A 22,470-nucleotide genomic window follows, 5' to 3' on the forward strand; every position below is an offset into this window, starting at 1 on the left:
GGAGGAACCACCTTCACCCGCCACCACCGCCCGGGGGAGCGCTCCTCTCGCCGCACACGCCCCCCTCCTTCTTACCACACCTACCTAGCACTTCCCCAACCCTCTTCCTCCGGGCACTTCCTCACACTGGGGTGACAGACACACACATACCCTACCAGAAGCTCAGGCTTCTCCTCCGCCTTCCTGCACCGGTGAGGACGCTCGGGTCTCGGGCTCTGGCTGGGCGGCGGCGGAGAGCGCCAGGCACACAGTCCCGCAGAGGTGCACCAGACTGGAGTCCCGCTGGCCCGCGCAGCCGCAGAAGGCACCAGCGTGGAGGTCGGAGTCGAACCCTGCTGCACTTCCGCCCTCCCGTATCCAGCGAAGACAGCCTGCAGCGCCGCGGAGCTCTGGAAGCCCACCGCAAGTGCAGTCACCCTCGGCGCCCGGAGATGACGTCACGGGGCCCCACGTGGCCCGCACTCCGCCCTCCCAGTTCGGCCCAACCCCGTGAGGAGGCTGGAGCCGCGCTTGAGCATGCGCGGACAGAGCAGAGAGCGTGAATGTTCGGTCAAACCCCTGGCAAGTTCCCCGCTTCTACCCTCTTCCGAGAGTCCTGTGCTTTTGGCATAGTCATTGTTGTTTAGTGAGGTTAATATAACAGTTCCGTGAGAGCAGAGAGTTTTACAAATAATGAGTCACTGCGTCACTAGAGCTTCATCGCAGCATCCCTGTCCTGGCTTCACACAGTAAAATTAATAAAACGTTGGTTTTCAAAGTGTTTTCATATCTATTTTCTCATTTGATCTTCTCCACTTTGTCAGAGCTACAGAACGGATTAAGAGCCGCATTTAACAAAAGACTAAAATACTTGAATACTGAAGCCCAGCCATCCCTCCAATTGTAAGTACCTATGTCTTCCTGTTGGTGAAAATGACAAGCAATTAGTCAATTTACTCCTAAAAAGTGTTTACATTAGGTCTATCCAGAAGTCTTAGCAGGCATTTAGCGTTTTTCTCTTCATTACACATGGCTTTCAACATAATGCTATGCATGCCAAGTGAATACTACTGTGCTGAGACTCGATAGGTTCCTGATAAGTGGGAAGACTAGGAAAATCCTAGTATTAGCCACAGGATCCTTTTTAAAGGAAGAATCTTCTAGGAACTCCCTGGCTGTCCAGTGGTTAGGACTCCACGCTTTCACTGCCTGAGGGCGTGGGTTCAATCCCTGGTCGGGGAACTAAGATCCCACAGGCCCGTGCAGCGCAGCCAAAAAAAAACAAAACAAAACTTATTGGAGGTTGTCTAGCCCAATGATTTTCCAGTGGTGAATCACAACTCATTGGTGAGTCATCAAATCAAGTTAGTGGGTCATGACTAGCAATTTTTAAGTTAAAAAAAAATAGAAAATGTTGGCATGCTTCACACATACTAAAGGTAAATATTGTTTCCTGAAGTTTTTACTTTAGTATGTACATGGTTTACACTGTGTAGGAATGTGAAATACATTTCTTGATATGGGTAACAGTCAAAAAAAATTGAAAGCCACAGTCCAGTCCACTCCACTTACTTAATGCAGAAATCCTCTCTATAGCGTCCCCAACAGACAAACATTAGCCTCTGTAAAAAAGCTCTTGGGATAGTTGCCCCCACTTCCCAAAGGTAGGCAAAACTAAATGGAATTTACTCTGAAATGTATCGAAAAAATTAGGTGGATGGACGAATGGCTAGAGGGATGGATAGATGGATAAATATGTGATAATGCAAGTACAGTAAAATGTTAATGGTAGAATCTAGGTGGTGAGAATATGGGTGTTCACTGTAAAATTCTTTCAACTTTGCTGTTATGCTTGAAGTTTTTCCTAATAAAATGTTTGGGGAGGGGGCAGAGAAACGATTTATGGAGAACCCTAATGGGTAGAAAGTGATTATATTGAGCTAAAATCCAGCTTCTTGTAACCTTTAAAAATTGACCCTGTTTATTTCCTTCCTCCCCTTGTCCCTCCTCTACCCCACCCCCAACCTACAATAGAAATAGCTAACCCTTGTTCTAATAGACAGCACTTCAGCTATGAAAAGATATGCCTTATAACCCACCCAGGATAAACACTGTCAGTTCTTTCAGCCATTCTTCACATGACATATCTCTCCTCTGGATATGGTCCAGTTGTTGTACTCTTTCCCATCTCATGGTTGTGCTCCTTGAGCAAAAATTTGGAAATAAGAGGAATTCTATATTTGTTCTCCGTCATTTCCATTTGTTAACATTACGTCGTCTCTCTCAATCAGTTACCAAGAGTGACAGATATCCACTCTTCCCTTTAAAATGTTTCTTAAACTCTAAAAAAAGGGGAAAAAATGGTAACAGGTTTCAAAAATTTGGATTTCTGACTTATCCTGGAATCTGACAACCCTGGGACCACATTCCCACATGGCAACCAAGTGCTGGAGTGGAGTTGCAGCCTGCCCCCTTTTAGGCTGGGAATGCCCTCTCCAGTTTCTCACTGTCCCCACACTATCACTTATTTAGACTTTAGATTACCTATCTGGATGCTAAAGGCTTTGGAGCGTAACACTCCTCTATAGCTCTTCTTCTAGTTTCTAAGGCACTGCCTACCTCAGTTCTTTGCACGTAAATATTCATTTTGAACAAAAGACCAAAACAACTAGGCCAGAATGCATTATTCAAATGTGAATAACACACATTTGACTGTGATTGTGATCATATTTATAGTTCTAAGTTTTTACCTTTAGGCAATTCTAAGGACACACACTTGAAAGTTGGGAAAATATCATTATACAGTGTTCTTTCCTGTGAGGTGAGAGAGTATTTGGAGGATTCAAATACTATTTTGAGGCTTTGAAAGCTGAACAGTCATAGACATCCCATTTGTATCTATTTAATTGACATTCTAAAATGAATCCAGGAGCTGGATAGATAGACTCTTTTAGCTTCAGTGACAGCCTTTCATTCACTGTGACAAGTCTTCATTCAGTCATTTAAACATTTCTTGTGTTCACATAATTAGGTACTTGGTAAAGTGAAAATAAGTAACTCTTAAGTAACAACAAAGGAACCTCCCAAATTTCATTACATGAATATATATTTTAAAATCACAATTTGGAGCAGTTTTCTTATGACTACCATGTCAACTATATAATACCATATGTAATTCCAGCACTGCTACAGATAAAATGTGGGTTTTTGTTGAAAATATTGTGTTATAAGACTATGATTCCAGTTACTCAGTACTCTCTATCTACTTGCCTACATAGATTGTATAGGAGTGAATCAAAACAATATGCCAAATATTCTTTGGAAAAAATATATACATTCATAACTTGTATACATTTGTGTTTTAATTTTTGATGCCCCAAATTACTATTATTCTTAAAAAAATCTTTGAATTAGATTATTTGGCTGTTCCCATAGGAATATTTTCTATAAATAGCTCCTATTAAAAACTGGGAAAAATTAGTCAAGCAGCTTTTCAATCTGTTTTCTCAATGTGTGCAGAAGAAAAATAGTCTGGGAAATATAAAACTGAAGGGAAAGTCTTAAAAAAAACAAAACCCAACTGAACAACCTGATTCTTGAAACAGCAAAATAAATCCTTGCAATAATACGTTGCTGTCACCAGGTGTCACAATGAACCTGACACAAAGCTCAGAGCTTCCCAACCAGCAAGTCCAGTCAGTAGCACCCTCAGTGATGTAATAGACTGTTTCCCAATAGGAAAGTGCAAGTTATCTCAAGAGATTTTGTGAAATCCTAAAAAAGTTTTCACAACAAAATTATTTTAATTTGAAAAAAAACAAACACTTTCTAAACCTTGTCAGTACTGACAAAATTTCCTTCAAATCCATTCCCTTTCCTTCACCTGTGTTTGTTCTTCGATCATAAACTAGTGCAGTATAGCATAGCTGAGCATGTGCTTTTAAATCCCATATGCGACGTCTATTATCTGTGTGGCCCCAGAAAAAAAAATATTTAACCAGTTCTGGCTACGTAATTCCACAGGGCCAGTGCAAAATGAAAATGAGGGCTCTTTGTTGAGGAAAGGAATTTGAAGATGGCGACAGCAGAGCATTAAATCAAGTGCTGTGCATACGACAGGTCACATGCCCAAGAACCTGACTCTTATGTAACTTCTCCCAGCCTCCATTTCTCCATTTTCCTCACGGTTAAATGAGGATAATGATAGCACCTGCTTCATAGACCCGTGAAGGTGAGGGAGGATGATGCACATGAAACATTTACCACAGTGCTTGGTAAATGGTGAGCTCTCAATAAACAGGAGCTGTTGTTTTTATGTCCTTCATCAGGCTCTGTGCCTCCCTTCCCCTGCACCAACCCATTTTACAATCTTCTGCCAGAGTAATCTTCTTTAGCACAGTTCTAATTATGTCGCTGCCCTGTTTTTTACAAAAGCCAACCCTCACTGCCTACAGAATAAAACCCAAATTTCTTGGACTAACCTAATCCAGTTTTCCAGCTTCATCACCCATCACTTGTCTGGCTCCCTGGTCTCTCTCTGACCTCTGCCTCACATCCTGCGTCTTTGCTGATGCTGTTCCTTCTGCTGGAAATGCCCTCTCCCTGGGACTGTAGGGGAAATGCAAGAATAAGAGTCACAGTTCTGCCTTAGAGCTGTTTACAATATAGACTGGGAAACAATATCACACAGAGATTCAGCAAGAACGCAAGACAAGATGAAAAGAATGGTCAAGGAAAAAAATGTCTTAGAAGTTCAGAAGTAGAAGCCATGACTGAAATGGCACTTTTTAAAGCATTTCATTTCATAGTTTATTAATGGTTACTATGTTATGCACAGACTCTATGTTATATGTATCAAAACACAGAGCTCCATGGATTCTTTTTCAAAAATATAATTCATATCCCTCAGTTATTAAATGCTAAACTTAAAAGCAGGGGCAATATATACTTTTAATTCATTATTTTTAGAGCAGTTTTAGGTTTACAGCAAAATTGAGCAGAAAGTCCGGAGTTCCCATATGCCGTCGCCACACACACACAACTCCTTCCACTATCACATCCTGCAACAGTACGTTTGTTACAATTGATGAACCTACACTGACACATCTTTATCACCTGAAGTCCATATTTACATTATGGTTCACTCTTGATTTAGTCAGAGAGGCTAAACATGAGTTTAGTCAAATGTGTAATGACAGGTATTCACCATTATAGTATCATACAGAGTTGTTTCATTGCCTTAAAAACCCTCTGTGCTCTGTCTATTCATCCCTCCCTCCTCTGAACACTTGGCAACCACTGATCCTCTTATGTCTCCATAGTTTTGAGTTTTTGAGAATGTTGTATAGTTGAAATGATAAAGTATGAGGCCTTTTTAGATTGGTTTCTTTCAGTTAGTCATATGCAATTAAATTTTCTTCATGTCTTTTCAGGGTACAATGTTTTTTAAATAAAATTTTGAATGAAAGTCACATTTAATTATACAGAGTACTAGTTTATTACTTTAAAAAGTAGGTTTAGGACTTCCCTGGTGCCGCAGTGGTTAAGAAACCACCTGCCAATGCAGGGGACATGGGTTTGATCCCTGGTCCAGGAAGATCCCACATGCCGCAGAGCAACTAAGCCCGTGTGCCACTGCTACTACTGAGCCTGCACTCTAGAGCCTGCGAGCCACAACTGCGCCTAGAGCCCTTGCTCCACAAGAAGAGAAGCCACCGCAATGAGAAGCCCACGCACTGCACCGAAGAGTAGCCCTGGTTCACTGCAACTAGAGAAAAGCCCGCGGGCAGCAATGAAGACCCAACGCCGCCATAAATAAATAAATAAATAAATAAATAATTTTAAAAAGAAGACCCAAAACATACACATAATTTAAAAAGTAAAAAAAAAAAAAAAGTATGTTTACCAACAACTCTTGTGTTGGGGACCTTTCTGTGGGATAATTTGCCCACATACATTAAGTATCAGAATTGTCATCTCAGAGGTGGTATGTTCCTAAAGTCTCTCTCAATTTTAGGGACAAGCGGGATGGTTTAAAATACTGATTTTTTTAAAAATTCAGGTATTCAGTTTGCCTAAAAATAAAGTCTGTTGTGGAATAACTGCTGAATTTTTAAAAAGCCCATTGTGTAATCATTACTTTTTTCATTCGCCTCCCAGATCTGATGGCACAGTCAGTCCATACCTTTCTCCTTTATCTTTCTCCTTTAGTGGTATTGCTACCACACACATGCCATGGTTTACTTTTCATGTTTTCCTAAACACTACTACTGAAACGCTCTATAGCCATCACTGAGTTCCTAGGATCCATTTATTACCTTGGGCTTTATAGGCCTGTCATGATTTAAGAGAATGAGAGAGAAGGGAAAGGTATAGGTATTTCAGGAAAGGAAAAAAGAATGATCAAAAGGAGGGATGAAACAGTCACGTTCACACCTGGATGCTGTGAGTATATTTTATTCTGCAAATGTAAGGTACTCTAGGTCAGGAGGTTAGACAATTCATCATACACACTACTTATCTAGTTAGTTAACATTTACAGAGCATACTATGTGCTGGGCATGATTCTATAACACTTTTCTAATATTCTAACCTCATACAATTTGGGAGGTCCTCTTTGGAAAGCACTCATACAAAGAAATACAAAATTAGGTGGCCTTAGAAAGGACCCATGTAAGTGAAGAGACCTGAAAATTAAGCTTCACAGTAAACTCACCTCCATTTCCCATGACTGAGAGACTGAAGTGAAGAAGTAAGCTTCAGGCAGCCCAATTCTTCACCTCTCACAGGTATCCAAGACTGCTTCTTGTCCCATGGTCTCCATTTCTCCCTAGAAGAGCTCAGTTATATTGCCATTAGAGCAAAGGGCAAAATTAAACAAGAAGCTTTCATGTTCTGCTTGCCACACATTTCTAGCCACCATTTATGCACTGATTTTATTCACTGCCTTATTCTAGGCAGATTTTCTAACATTCTTTTCATCTTTTCGTCAAACTATAACATGAAATTTCTGTATTCCAGAAAGACGGATATGAATAAAGTATCCTTTTTTGCCCCCTCTCCACACTTTCCCAGCAATTTATAAAATGATTAGTGTTCTCACAGAACAGTGTGTTCATTCACTTAATAGGCTTTTATGTGCCAGGCTGTACCAGGTACTCAGGATACTAAGATGCATCAGAAATTAATTTCTTCCCTCAGGGAACTCACATTCCAGTTTGGCAGAGAACAGATAAGTAAACAAATGATTGCAATAGTCCCTAACTGGCTGTAATAGGACTATGTACAACTGTTATGGGAACCTAGCTTTGAGAATCAGTAGAAACGTATAAAATAAATCTTAGAGGATAAATAGATACAACATGTGGACAAGGAAAGAAAGGGCTTTTAAGCCAGGGGCTCTTAACCAAGGGGTCCACGGTTCAAATTACGGAGCTTGAAGAATTTGGATGAGAAAATGAGTACGTCTTTATTTTCACTAACCTCCAGTTTGAAATTTAGCATTTTTTTCCATTATAAATATAGGGCAGAAACTGGAGTAGTATTAGCAATACTTGTAACTTGTCACCAGTAGAAACATAGATATATTCAACATAGATATATTCATATTGCAGTTGACTCAGATTCTTGAAACATTATTTTACACATATTGCTACTTTGAAATTACAGTAGGAATTTGACTCACTGCGAGACCTTATTATTTATTGCATACTACATAACACAAATTTGTTTTCCTAACATTCTGATAATTGTATAGGAATATACAATTATCTCTTTGTAGTAATACGTATGTCTATGTAATAATATGTATGTTTATGCATTTAAATATATTATTCTGAGAAGGGCTCCACAGACTTCACCAGACTAAGAGATTCATTGTGAAAAAAGAATAAAAGTAAGGTTAAGAATCGCTGTTCCAGGCAAAGGGAACAGAAGACACAGCAAGTTTGGGACTTCCCTGGTGGTGCAGTGGTTAAGAATCTGCCTGCCAATGCAGGGGACACGGGTTTGATCCCTGGTCCAGGAAGATCCCACATGCCGCAGAGCACCTAAGCCCATGCACCGCAACTACTGAGCCTGCGCTCTAGAGCCCGCGGGCCACAACTACTGAGCCCACGTGCCACAACTACTGAAGCCTGCGCGCCTAGAGCCTGGACTCCGCAACAAGAGAAGCCACCGCAATGAGAAGCCCGCGTGCCACAACAAAGAATAGCCCCCGCTCATCGCAACTAGAGAAAGCCCGCACGCAGCAACAAAGACCCAACACAGCCAAAAAAAAAAAAGACACAGCAAGTTTAAAGATAAGAACTTGTTCAAGAATTCAGTCACCAGTGCTGCCTTTTCTTTCTCTTGACTCTGAATTCTTCCCACTCCTCTTTCTGCCACTCCCCTAGTTTGGGACACCTGTCCATTTGGCCCTCTTCTAATTTATGTTCCACACTTCCCACTGTTGGGAATCCATATTCCCAAAGCTGATATTGTGTCACTGCTATCCTGGTTGAAGAGGATCAGGAGAGCCCAGCCGGCTTGGCCTTGGTATTGCCTCTGCAGGCAGAGGCAAGATCAAGGAGCCCTTGGGATCCCTCGGACAGATCTGGAAACCCCTGGCCTAAAAGAGCAAGTGTGGCTTTCAACACCCTCCATGGGGCATTAATACCTCTCCATCCTTATCTTCTATCATATTCCCTGAGCTCTGTCCTCCAGCCTCACAGAAACACTTTTCACTTTTCATAAAGATCCTGCCCTCTATCACCTCCGGGGGTATACAAGCTATTTTTTCTGCTCGGGACTCTACTTCTCACCACTCCTTTTTCCTGGTTAACACCTACTTATCTGTTAGGTGTTAGTTTAGAGGTCTCTGCCTCTGGGAAGTCCTTCTACTCCCCACGAGAATGGCCCAAATATCTCTCCTATGTGTTGCCTTAACAGCCTGTATTTACCTTTTTTTTTTTCTACTTTATGTGGCATAAATATTTTGTCACACAAGGTACAAAAATACTTTCACGTTTTGGTTGGTTTCAAAGTTTGAAAAGAATGACGGGCCACAGTAGGGGTGGGGTGCGATGTGGAGAGGTACGCAAAACGGGCAGAGAAAGGATTTTTTTTTTTTTTGTGGCTGCTTTGGGTCTTCGTTGCTGCACATGGGCTTTCTCTGGTTGCAGCAAGTGGGGGCTACTTTTCGTTGCAGTGCGCGGGCTTCCTATCGCAGTGGCTTCTTTTGTTGCCGAGGCAGGGCTTTAGGCGGGGACTTCAGTAGTTGCAACACGCAGGCTTCAGTAGTTGTGGCACATGGGCTTCGTTGCTCTGCGGCATGTGGGATCTTCCTGGACCAGGGATCAAACCCATGTCCCCTGCATTGGCAGGGGGATTCTTAACCACTGGACCACCAGGGAAGTCCCGAGAAAGGATTTTATTAACGGCTGTTGGCCCATCTGAGGAGGAGGAAGCAGAGGACCCCGATTTGAAGTGACCAGGAAAATGCTCTGTCTTGGCTGGGTGGTCCTTCCTGTTGGGCCGAACTGGCTGCAGGGCTTGGTGCTCACTGAAGCAGGGTGGGTGCAGGGAGGGGTGTGGACAGAGGGGCTGGGAATGATGAACCATTCATGGTCAGGACCTGTTGCTATGGTGACACAATGTGAGAACAAATGGTACACTCACATATACACAGGTTTAAGTGTCTTAATCCATTCCAGAAAACATGCAAAATTAAACATGTCGTTTCTTTGAGATGGAGCTATGGAAGCACATTTGGACTGGAGGTCAGGCCTCGCTCAGTCCCAGGGAGGCCTCTGAGCTGGGTCTGGGTGTCCCAGAGAGAAGGCCCCTGAATCCTGCCGTAAGCACCTTGAAGAGGGGTTTGGGGGCAGGACAGGGCTGAGGAAGAGGAGAGAAAGGAAACAGGGAACAGTGCACTGAGTCACGCTTAAAATTCTCAGGCTTTGGAGGGAAGCAGCAGCTCTGCACAGGCTGCCTGGGGGCAGTGGAAGCTCAGGACGGCTTCCTCCTCAGTGGGGCGGGGGCCTCGAGCTGTGGTGACAAGACCGAAGAACTAACAGAACTGACAAGACTTCCAACCTTGCTGGGTGGTATCAGAGGAAGGGTACCAGCGCACCTCTGGACATCAGTTTCTTCATCCTGAAAATGGGAAAGCGCCACCTGACCTGCATCCTCTGAGCATGTAGGGCAGCGGCGGCAGCGGTAGTGGCAGCGGGGTAGGTGAGCGCAGCAGGTGAGGTGGCTGGGGTCAGCTCTGTGGTGTACAGAGGGCAGGGGGCCCAGGACCCTGGGTATGCGGGGATCAGAGGGGCCCCCATCAGCTCTGAGTGTGCTCCTAGGGAGGGGTGAGCGTTGGTGGGATTTGGCGTAGCCGTCAGCTTGTTCTTGGACGTCTTGGTGTTGGCTTTGGCACACTCTAGCCTCAGGGTCTGCGGGTTCTCAGGATCAAAGCGAATACCGTTCAACGCCTTCTGGGCGGCTTCTGCTCCTGCCCGGTCGTCAGAGATCGTAAAACCAGCAGGCTGCCTCGATGTGAGCTTGATCGGGGACGCTTCATACCCCTTGCACGGCCTGAAGAGCAGGTAGAATTCTTTGGGTTGAATGTCCACAGGGGGTCCACTGGCGAACAGGGTCCGGAGCGCCTCCTCCGTGCGAGCCGTGCGGGCGCTGGGCGCGCAGTCCGGCATCAGGTTGCTCGCGGTGCTGGGGATGGGGTGTGGTAGCGGTGACGGGGGCAGCCAGCGGGTCCGGCTGGAGTCGCATCAGGCTTCGCGGGCGCGGGAGACGGGGAGGTGGTGCGGCGGACGTGGCGCTGGAACCCCGGCCGAGCCGTGGTGGCCGCCGCCTCCGCCTTTTCCCTGCGACCGGCGAGTCTTGCCTTCCTTTTATCACGGAATGGTAATAGACCTTTTACTGGTCTGCGCTCTTCTCTCTGGTCGGCACTGACCCTTTACCCACTGTTTAATTCCCCACATAGGGCCTGACAGTAGTGGGCGTTGGGCGGCTACTTACTGGTTAGACGGATAAATGAATGAAGCCAGAATTGTCACCTAGGGCTATAGTAGAAAAAGGCTTGGAAACCGAGGTAAGTGGTTTGAACTATATCCCCTAGGCCAGGATTTTCCAAACTGTACCTTATGACCTATTAGTGGATTGTGAGATCAATTTAGTGGTTTGCAATAACTTTTTATGTGAAATAGAATTTTATAGAACAGAAGAATAGAATAGAATAGATCCGAGTGCATCACAAGAAGCAAGGGTAGGTTTGTTTCATAAAACTTTTACTGCAGTTATACATATCATGCATATATATGCACATCCTGAACTAGTATGTGTGCCTTGAGTTGTGATTATTTCTTCCAATAGATTAAGTCAAGAAGATTCTAAAGCTCCTGCTGTAACCACAGGGGAGCCGCTGGGAAGGGTTTCAATTAAGGATGTGATACGATCAGATCTGTGGTTTGGGAAACTTCCTCAGACCATGGCATGAAGGGTATTTTGACCAGCGATGGTGGCAATGGGAGCATCTGAAAAGCTACTAGAGTCAACTGAGAAATGACAAGAAAGATAATGGCGTGGGATGGAAAGGAAGGGGTGGGAAGGAGAAATAGTGACTGACTGGAAGACGGTGCTTTTGAGGGGGTTGAGGTTTAAGATCTAGTACTATGGGCTTGATCTGGAATGCCGTAATTCAGGTAATGGAAACATCACAGCCAATGTCAATTCAGTAGGAGGAAAATCAATTATACTAACTTTTGAATTGAATTGGCTGATCCATTTGGTCAGAATAATTAGCCCACGTTGATATGAATTGCTCTGGATGCTAAATATAGTAGCGACTAATGGGCTAGATTGTCCCAAGTATAAATTACCCATAACTAGTGTTTGAATCTAGTTGCTTAAACATTTAAGCTACTTTTATTATGCTCTCACTACAGTGTATGAAATTATCTATGTTTTTGAGTGGGGAAATCAACCTACATAGCCCATTGCTTATGAATTATCTATAGTTTACTCACCTACCTCAAATTCTTTTCTGGAACAAGACAAATATGAGGAAAAAAAATCCAGTAATATGTAATTCATATAATTTAATAAGCATGGCATATGAGAATAAATATTATTTTTGTTTCTCTATATACTAATTATGTCTTCTCTCGCAAAGTCCTCATTCATCTGGAAGAATTATATAATGTTCTCAATTTACTACGGATGGGTAATGCTTAACCTGGGTGGTATGTGGATCACCATATCTTAGTTGTAGGACGGGACCGCCTCCAAGCAATCTGAATGTAAATCAGGTGTGGGTGTTGTCCTGAATAGTTATTTAGGAGCAGAGGAGTAATGGTGGACGAAGGTGCAGCCAAGGAATGAGACAAAATAAAATGTATTAGTTTTATGCATTAGATGAGTAAGCGAATGATAAAATAATGATTAAAGGCTCACATTAGAGCAACAACTTTTAAATTTTGACCCTTACCATTTAATATTTAGTCTTACGTGTTAAACTGGATGTTAAATTCCTAAAGGATGTTGTGGGCCCCGCATAGCACTTAGCAGTGCCCTGAGCCGTGCTTACTGACTGAATGATATATTTATTAAAAATTACAATGTTGCCCATCAACAGACAATTGGCTTGAGGAGATGTGATATATAATGGAATATTACTCAGCCATGAAAAGAATGAAATATTGCCATTTGCAGCAACATGGATAGACTTAGAGAATATTATGCTTACTGAAATAAGTCAGAGAAAGATAAATACTCTATGATATCACTTATATGTGGAATCTAAAGAATAATACAAATGAATCTATAAACAGAACAGAAACAGATTCACAGACATAGAAAACAAATTTATGGTTACCAAAGTGGGGGAGGAGAGGAGTATGGAATTAACAGATAAAAACTACTATACATAAAACAGATAAGCAACAAGGATTTACTGTATAACACAGGGATTTATGCCCAATATCTTGAAATAACCTATAATGGAATATAATCTGCAAAAAAAAAAAAATCTGAATCACTATACTGTACACCTGAAACTGATATGATATTGTAAATCAACTATACTTCAATAAAAATAAATAAAATATTTTCAAACTCTTAAAAAAAATTCCAGTGTTAATTTCCAATTACCACTAAATTCTTTTTATAGCTAAAATGAATTACTTGAATTAAAGCCATCTGCTTAAAGGTACAACTATAAATTTAGGTGACTTTTAAAAAAAACATAATGAAATATAAATTATGTTGTTCCTCAAAGCTGAAACTCCAGAAGGCTACACACTTGTTGAACAATAATGTAATTACTCAAAATGAAACAGGAGGGAAGGAGGCAGGGCACAGCCTTTGAAAGAATGACATAGCCTGAGGACATGACATAAACTGATTAGAACCAAATAGGTCCAAAATGGTGGACAAGTCGACTTCCACTAGACCTTGAGCCTCAGTATACGCCCACATCAGCAAGCTGAATGACACACCCACAGGCGCCATGACAGTTCCATAAGGATCAAAAAGTGGGCAGTGGCCCAATTCCTACAAATCCCCTCCCCTTCCTAAAATAGCTGGAGTACTCCTCCCACTCTTTAGCCTATGAAATTTATATATCTTTATATCTTATTTATATATCTTTATATCTCTCCACTCCTATAAAAACTGAAAAGGCCATACCCTGGGGCCTTTCTCACCTTCTGAGATGGCCCACACTCTGTCTGTGGAGTGTGTTTCTCTCTAAATAAATTCACTTCTTACCTAACACTTTGTCTCTCACTGAATTCTTTCTGCAATGAAACATCAAGAACCTGACCTTCGTTAAGTCCTGAAACCAGGTGTGTGATCTCAGTTGGAAGACTGTGGGTTTTGGCTCAGGTTCGAGTCCCAGCTGTGTGGGTTCAAGTCCCAATCTGAGGTGCATGGTTTCAAAAGCATCAGCAAACTCTTTTGCAATTGCCTTTAAAGCCAATTTAAGAAACATACAAGAAAAACAATTCAGTTTATAAATACGGCTAATTTCTGTTACCCCTCCCACTGGAAAAAAATACATATTTGGATTGTTCATTTTATTCATCATATTTGGCTTTAGATAACTCTTGGTTGTGTGTGTGGTACGTGGGCCTCTCACTGCTGTGGCCTCTCCCATTGCGGAGCACAGGCTCCAGACGCGCAGGCTCAGCAGCCATGGCTCACGGGCCAAGCCACTCCGCGGCATGTGGGATCTTCCCGGACCGGGGCACGAACCCGCGTCCCCTGCATCGTCAGGCGGACTCTCAACCACTGCGCCACCAGGGAAGCCCTCTTGGTTGTGTTTTTAAAAAATGTCCTTGAAGAATAAATTTGTAGCCATTAAATGTACTGAAATAAACATGACATAGGATCATTGTAATATACTAAATCTCCATATTGAGAAATTTTTAAAATTGTGTTGAAGTATAGTTGATTTACAGTGTTTGTTAATTTCTGCTGTACAGCAAAGTGACTCAGTTTTATATATATATATATATATATATATATTCTTTTCCATCATGGTTTATCACAGGATATTGAATATGGTTCCCTGGGCTATACAGTAGGACCATGTTGTTTATCCATCCTATATATAATAGTTTGCATCTGTTAATCCCAAACTCCCAATCCTTCCCTCCCCTCCCCTCCCTTCCCCTTGGCAACCACAAGTTTGTTCTCTATGTCTTTGAGTCTGTTTCTGTTTCATAGATAGGTTCACTTGTGTTGTATTTTAGATTCCAAATATAAGTAATATCATATAGTATTTGTCTTTCTCTTTCTGACTTACTTTGCTTAGTATTATAATCTCTAGGTCCATCCATGTTGCTGCAAATGGCATTATTTCATTCTTTTTCATGGCTGAGTAATATTCCACTGTATATGTATATATCATACCTTCTTTATCCATTCATCTGTCAATGGACTTTTTTTTTAAACATCTTTATTGGAGTATAATTGCTTTACAGTGGTGTGTTAGTTTCTGCTGTATGACAAAATGAATCAGCTATAGATATACATACATCCCCATATCTCCTCCCTCTTGCATCTCCCTCCCACCCTCCCTATCCCACCCCTCTAGGTGGACACAAAGCATGGAGCTGATCTCCGTGTGCTATGCAGCTGCTCCCCACTAGCTATCTATTTTGCATTTGGTACTGTATATATGTCCATGCCACTCTCTCACTTCGTCCCAGCTTACCTTTCCCCCTCCCCGTGTCCTCAACTCCATTCTCTATGTCTGCGTCTTTATTCCTGTCCTGCCCCTAGGTTCTTCAGAACCATTATTATTATTTTTATTTTTAGATTCCATATATATGTGTTAGCATATGGTATTTGTTTTTCTCTTGCTGACTTACTTCAATCTATATGACAGTCTCTAGGTCCATCTACCTCACTACAAATAACTCAATTTCGTTTATTTTTATGGCTGAGTAATATTCCATTGTATATATGTGCCACATCATCTTTATCCATTCATCTGTCGATGGACACTTAGGTTGCTTCCATGTCTTGGCTATTGTAAATAGTGCTGCTGTGAACATAGGGGTGCATGTATGTTTTCGAATTATAGTTTTGTCTGGGTATATACCCAGGAGTGGAATTGCTGGATCATATGGCAACTGTATTTTTAGTTTTTTGAGGCACCTCCATACTGTTTTCCACAGTGGCTGTACCTATTTACATTCCCACCAACAGTGTAAGAGGGTTCCCTTTTCTCCACACACTCTCCAGCATTTATTATTTGTAGATTTTTTAATGACGGCCGTTCTGACTGGTGTGAGGTGATACCTCATTGTAGTTTTAATTTGCATTTCTCTAATAATTAGCAATGATGAGCATCTTTTCATGTGCATAATTGGCCATCTGTATGTCTTTTTTGGAGAAATAGCTATTTAGGTCTTCTGCCCATTTTTCAATTAGGTTGTTTGTTTTATTCTTATTGAATTGTACGTGCTGTTTGTATATTTTGGAAATTAAGCCCTTATAGGTCTCATCATTGGCAAATATTTTCTCCCAGTCCGTAGGTTGTCTTTTCATTTTGTTTTTGGTTGCCTTTGCTGTGCAAAATCTTATAAGCTTGATTAGGTCCCATTTGTTTATTTTGTTTTTTATTTCTATTGCCTTGGGAGACTGACCTAAGAAAACATTTGTATGATTTATGTCAGAGAATGTTTTGCATATGTTCTCTTCTAGGAGTTTTATGGTGTCTTGTCTTATATTTAAGTCTTTAAGCCATTATGAGTTTATTTTTGTGTATGGTGTGAGGGTGTGTTCTAACTTCATTGATTTACATGTGGCTGTCCAACTTTCCCAACACAACTTGCTGAAGAGACTGTCTTTTCTCCATTGTATATTCTTGCCTCCTTTGTCAAAGATTAGTTGTCCATAGGTGTGTTGGTTTACTTCTGGGCACTCTATTCTGTTCCATTGATCTGTATGTCTGTTTTTGTGCCACATATTGAGAAATCTTAAACCGTGTATACAGGCTGAAACTGTATAGTGAGGATTGTCTATAATTAACCCATGGACCACTCTCTTTAGGCATTCTTTCTTTTAAAAAATTTATTTATTTATTTATTTTTGTCCGCTTTGGGTGTTCGTTGCTGCACGCGGGCCCTCTCTAGTTGCAGCGAGCGGGGGCTACTCCTTGTTGCAGTGTGCAGGCCTCCCGTTGCAGTGGCTTCTCTTGTTGCAGAGCACGGGCTCTAGGCGCACAGGCTTCAGTAGTTGTGGCATGTGGGCTCAGCATTTGTGGCTCGCAGCTCTAGAGCACAGGCTCAGTAGCTGTGGCGCACGGACCTCGTTGCTCCGCGGCATGTGGGATCCTCCTGGACCAGGGCCCGAACCTGTGTCCCCTGCATTGGCAGGCGGACTCCCAACCACTGCACCACCAGGGAAGCCCTCTCTAGGCATTAAGTTTGCTCAAGCATTAATACTAATAATACACCAATAAAGGGGAGAATTTTTACCGTGCATCTCCTAGGACCCAAAGTTGGTTAATGACAACTATGTTTGTAATATTAGCATCACCAGATGCCACAGCAGTTTGATTAAATGTAGATAGGAGAACAACTATGTTTTGTGACTATAAGCAAACATCTAGGTACACTTCAACATGTCTCCTAAGTACAAGAATAATCTCCTATGTAACCACAGTATAATTACTACACTCAGAAAATCCAGCATTGATACAATACCATCATCTAACATAAATCCATATTCAAATATCCCCAACTGTCCATAGGCCACATGTTTTGAATCCAAAATTGAGAATCCCTCCCAGAAAGAAGTTCTCTACCACTAGGATTATATCTTTCACCTTCTTATCTGCCATATTCCTTGCACCACAAAAAGAAAACTCTTGGTTTGCTCTCATCTCTGCTGAATTTCAGGTCAGCTATTCTTTGTGGAATGTTTCCAAGCCAGCTATCGATTTGTATCTATTTTTGAGACGTTTAATATGTATTTGGGTAATTCCTGGGTTAAAGTCCACTTCTCCCACAAGACTGTTTCACAAGGATAGTGAGTGTTTCCTCCAGCCCCAAATGTATTTCCAGGTGCAAGTGCTTGGTGCACAGTAGGTTTTCAAGAAATATTTTTGGAATGAATGAATATATAAAGTGTTTAAGTTGGCGGAATGCCTGTATTGTCTTTATATCTCTCTGCATCCCATAGAGTGGGCCCTCAATGGGAGTTTAACAGACCTTTGTAAAGTGAAAATATTCAGCACCATAGCTGGAAGTATGCTCTGACTATTTCCTTTGCACTTTCCTTTGATATTTAATAACATTTAAAGAGCAGAAGAGGTATACAGGGAATGCTGAATTTGATCTCCAATTCAGTACACCGAGATGTAGGAATTGATTAACTATGGGGAGAATCATTGCTGTGACAATGAAAAAATTAATTTTTCATAATTTTCATATATTAAACTATCATTTATTATGCACTTACTAAGTGTCAAACACTGTGCTAACTACTTCACATGCATTGAAAATTTTTATTATTATATTTTTAAAGATAAGTTTTACTGAGGTATACTTGACATTCAGTAAAATTCATACCTTTTGGTGTACAGTTCCATGAATTTTGACAAATGCTTTAGTCATGTAACTAACTACCATTACAATCATGATATAGAATATGAATATTTCCATCCCCCCCAAATCCTCTTATGTTCCCTATTAACACACGTCACTTACTCTTCCTACTTTAGTATATTTTTCTCATTTTTTAAAATAAATTTGTTTATTTTATCTATTTATTTTTGGCTGCATTGGGTCTTTGTTGCTGCGTGGGCTCTCTCTAGTTGCAGCGAGCAGGTGCTACTGTTCGTTGTAGTGTGTGGGCTTCTCATTGCGGTGGCTTCTCTTGTTGCGGAGAATGGGCTCTAGGTGTGCGGACTTCAGTAGTTGTGTCACGTGGGCTCAGTAGTTGTGGCTCGTGGGCCCTAGAGCTCAGGCTCAGTAGTTGTGGCACGCGGGCTTGGTTGCTCTGCAGCATGTGGGATCTTCCCAGACCAGGGCTCGAACCCATGTCCCCTGCATTGGCAGGCAGACTCTTAACCACTGCACCACCAGGGAAGCCCCTTTCCCATTTTTTTTGGAGAAGAAAAACTGAGGCTAAGAGCAGTTGAGTAATTTATTCAGAGTTACATAATTAGTAAGTGGCAGAGCTTGGACTCCAGCCAAGGTCCGTCTGACTCTAAATCACAAGATTTAAGTATGCCACCCTGCCGTTACTACTTTGTGGTATTCCACTTGCTCAGCATCGTATTTCCCATTTTGTTACACAATGGCCATAGAGCTGTAACAACAAGAGGAAATTAAAATGAACCTTTCAAAAATACTAAGAATAGGGTAAATGAATTACAAGATAAATTTTATGTCAAACTAGAGGTATATACTCTATTGCATAAGATTAAAAGCAAGTAAATTTTTGGTTCGTTGATATGGTAGTAAATATTTTAGTAGTTGTGAGTTTTAACTTTACTTCACAACTGAGGACTCTATTAGCCACTTGAATCTAGGAATATCCTAGGATAAAATTTGGGGGTTTGTCGCTGCCTGACATGTCAGACCCAGACAGTTCCTGTCCTCAGGTAGCTTACCACTGAATCTCAGATAAAACGATTACCTGCATTATGGTTTTATTTAGAGTTCTAACATGATGCATCTTAGCCTAAATCAGTTACAGAGTGTTTTGCTGAATTAGATAAATTAAAAATCTACTTAAAAATAATTTTAATAGATGGAACAGGGAATCCTCAAAGTAGCCTTAATATAATAAACATTTGGTATTTGTAGTATATTAGAAAGACAGTGTTCAATTTAACTACTAAATTTGGGGGTGGTTTGTTATGCAGCAAAAGACAATAGAAAACTGATACAGGTACTAGCTTATTGGTCTGTTCAAGCAGGAAGATCAAGTCGCATTTTTGAAGTCTCCAAATTACAAATTAGCTGCATTTTGTAAGTCAGTTGTTTAAAATTTAGAATATATTGTCTCATAGAAACAGATGCATTTTCTTACCAAGTAGTTTGGAATAATTGAATCTCTATGTGGTAGTTCAGGATTTTTCCATTGCCTACATTCATTGCACATCTCTGAGGTTAAGATACAAAAGGTGCTCACAACTGAGTTGGCTGTTTATTGACCTTGTGCCAGGTCACTGCTTTTTTTTAAGCAAATGTTTTTAGACAAAAAACTAGTGGCTTAAAACTGCACCATTTATTTGGCTCATGAATCTGCTGGGCAGTCCTGGTCTGGGACAGGCTTAGCTGATCTCCAATGGCTCTTTCGTGTGTCAGGGATCAGTTGGTGGCTTGACTGGGTATTGGCTTGTCCCAGATAATCTCACTCATATTTCTGATGGTTTGCTGTCTGTTGGTTGGGGGTAATAGGGGTGACTTAGCCACACATCTCTCATAATCCTGTAGGCTAGTTTAGGTATGTTCATAGAGCAGCAAGATTCCAAGAGAAGCAAGGAACTAAGCCCCAAAGTGCAAGTTCTTTTCAAGTACTGCTTGCATCACATGTGCTAATGTTTCATTTGCCAAAATAAGTCACATAACTCACCTAGATCTAAGGAGTGAGTAAATGGATTCTACTTCTTTATGGGAAGAGTGGAGAATTATGGGCATTTTTACAGTTTACCTCAATGTCAACTTAAATTCAGATAGAAAATATAAGAGAAGGCTAAAGAAAGAAATAAAAAATCAGTGTAGGTTAGAGAGAGCTGGCCTCTTGACCTCATTCTCTGTTGGAGAATGAGAAGAGATGTTAAATGCACCTGAGATTGCTGGATAGAGGGAGAAGAGTGCAAAGGGCATAATAAGATAGAGGACCCAGCTTCTATCTATCTATAAAATCTTGAAGATAGGCATCACATGACGTTGCCAAAGGGATGCACTTTGCCCCAGACAACCTCCTACCTCTTTAACTGCACTGTCTGGCCTCTGTTGTGTGTAGGCTCCCCCTCACCTGCAAAGCACGTAAATGTCAGTGTTACTCAGGGTTTTGTCCTTGCTCCTCCTTTATCCTTATTCTACACATTTGCCCTAGGTAATTTCACCTGATTTCACAGCATCAGCTTCCACCTATTCGGTGACGAAGTCCAAATCTACGTATGTAGCCCTGACCTGTGGCCTCCATAACCATATGTTCAATGAATTCTTAGACATCTGTGCCTATATAGCCTCCAAGCCCTTCAGCCTCAATATGTTCAAAACCAAATTTATTTTCATGCCCAGAGACCCTGATCTTTCTCCTGCTTTCCTGTTTTTAGTTAATGGTTTCACCTTCATCCATTTACCTAAGCTAAAAATCTAACCTCATTGTCATTCTTGATTACTTCTTCTCTATTTACTACAATTCCTGGTGATTCCATCTCCTACATGATTTTGTATCCCTCCCCTTCAGTCCATTTCCACCCCATCGCCTTGGTGTGGACTCTCATCACCTCTCCCCTGACCTCTTGCAGCAACCTCTTAACTGGTCTTCCTCAAATATTTTCACCTTTCTAGTTTTTCGCTACTCCATTCCATTCAGGGACGTTGTAAGACCCAAGTTTGTTCATGTCACTCTATTTAAAAATGTAAGCTGGGCTTCCCTGGTGGCGCAGTGGTTGAGAGTCCGCCTGCTGATGCAGGGGACGCGGGTTCGTGCCCCGGTCTGGGAAGATCCCACATGCTGCAGAGCGGCTGGGCCTGTGAGCCATGGCCGCTGAGCCTGCACATCCGGAGCCTGTGCTCCGCAACGGGAGAGGCCACAACAGTGAGAGGCCCGCATACCGCAAAAAAAAGAAAAAAAAATGTAAGCTGGGTCCCTATTGCCTACAAAGCTAAGTCCCAATTCCTTAAAAGCATGGCTCACCAAGTGCTTAGCAATCTGGCCCCACCTGATCATACCAGCATCATCTCCTGCCATCCTGCCCCACCCCATCCCCTTTTATCCAACCTCACTGAACTTCTCACTATTCCCCACCAACACATGCACCTTGCACAATGCTGGGCTTTGGCCCATGTTGTTTACCCTTTCTGGATTGCCAGCCCTCTCTTCCCTATCTGATAAATTCTTATTCATCAGCACAGCTCATCAACCTGTCACCTCCCTGCTGATGACTTCCCAGAGCCATCCAGAGTTAGTCACTTGTTCTGTGTTCCCATAGCCTTTTGCCCTTTCCTTCGGCAGTGACCATCTTGTGTGCTTTTGGCTGCCTAGGTTCTTTTCAGTATCGGTGTTACGTCTGGCAAATTTTGAGCCACATGAATTCCATCTCTCTGAAGTAGAACCCAGAAATCTCAAATTTCCCTTGCAGCTAAGAAGCCATTAAAGGATGTGAGCTCCCTCAATCAGATGTACCTGAACGGAACTTTTTTTTTAGAAGTGAGCATTAGTGTGTAAGGGGGCAAGGTGTGGGGCTGATCTTCGGTCAAGAGTGATCAGAACAAGTCTTTGATTCTTGGGATGGCAGTAGCAGAGCTGCCTGTGTGTAGCCCCTACTGCGGAGAGGTGATAAGTGTGGTGTTTGCTAGACCAGCTCTCAGGAGTGGCTGGGCATGTTTGGGCTTCAGAGTCTGGCTCTCCAGCTTTGTGGGATAGTCTGTGAGCCATCTCACATGCCATGGTAAGTTAATTTATTGCTTAAACAAGCCTAAGTTTGTCTACTTTTGCAATGACTGGAAAACAGTGAAACACTTTGGTTAGAACATATCAAGTTTTATGGTACAAGTTATATTTTATCAAGTTGTATTTAAGTGTCTATTTCCCTCACTAGATTAATCACAAGTACTGTATTTGAGGCCTCCTATACGTAGTTCTAATTTCTTATAACTCAGATAAAAAAATCTATATTGGGTGCCAACTCTGTGCCATGCACCGTGCTAGTCACTGGGGATATAATAGTAAAAAAGACCCATGTGATCTTTGCTCTTACAAACTAAACAGTCTACAAGATCTGTGCCTGAAACATTCTAGGTATCC

General features: G+C 41.8%; 2 protein-coding genes across 6 annotated transcripts in view; both read right to left on the reverse strand.

The window, feature by feature from the left end:
• The window catches only part of ATG5 (autophagy related 5), a 119,889-nt gene extending 119,476 nt beyond the window's left edge, over window positions 1-413 (reverse strand). For 4 of the 5 annotated variants that reach the window (XM_079939929.1, XM_079939930.1, XM_079939925.1 and 1 more), the window contains exon 1: window positions 156-413. The gene's annotated coding sequence lies outside the window, so the exon portion shown is untranslated. Of the gene's footprint in view, window positions 1-150 lie in introns of all 5 variants that reach the window. The other variant, XM_079939926.1, reaches the window with a different exon arrangement.
• On the reverse strand, window positions 163-10,661 carry LOC307195475 (RNA-binding protein with multiple splicing 2-like; the record flags this gene model as incomplete). The annotated part of the gene is made up of 2 exons (XM_079939599.1): window positions 163-509; window positions 10,091-10,661. 2 exons carry the CDS (start codon window positions 10,659-10,661, stop codon window positions 163-165), a joined length of 918 nt encoding a protein of 305 aa, XP_079795725.1.
• Window positions 10,662-22,470: the final 11,809 nt, after the last annotated feature.

This window comes from Stenella coeruleoalba (genome assembly GCF_951394435.1).
Source record: "Stenella coeruleoalba genome assembly, chromosome: 12".
Lineage (NCBI taxonomy): Eukaryota > Metazoa > Chordata > Mammalia > Artiodactyla > Delphinidae > Stenella > Stenella coeruleoalba.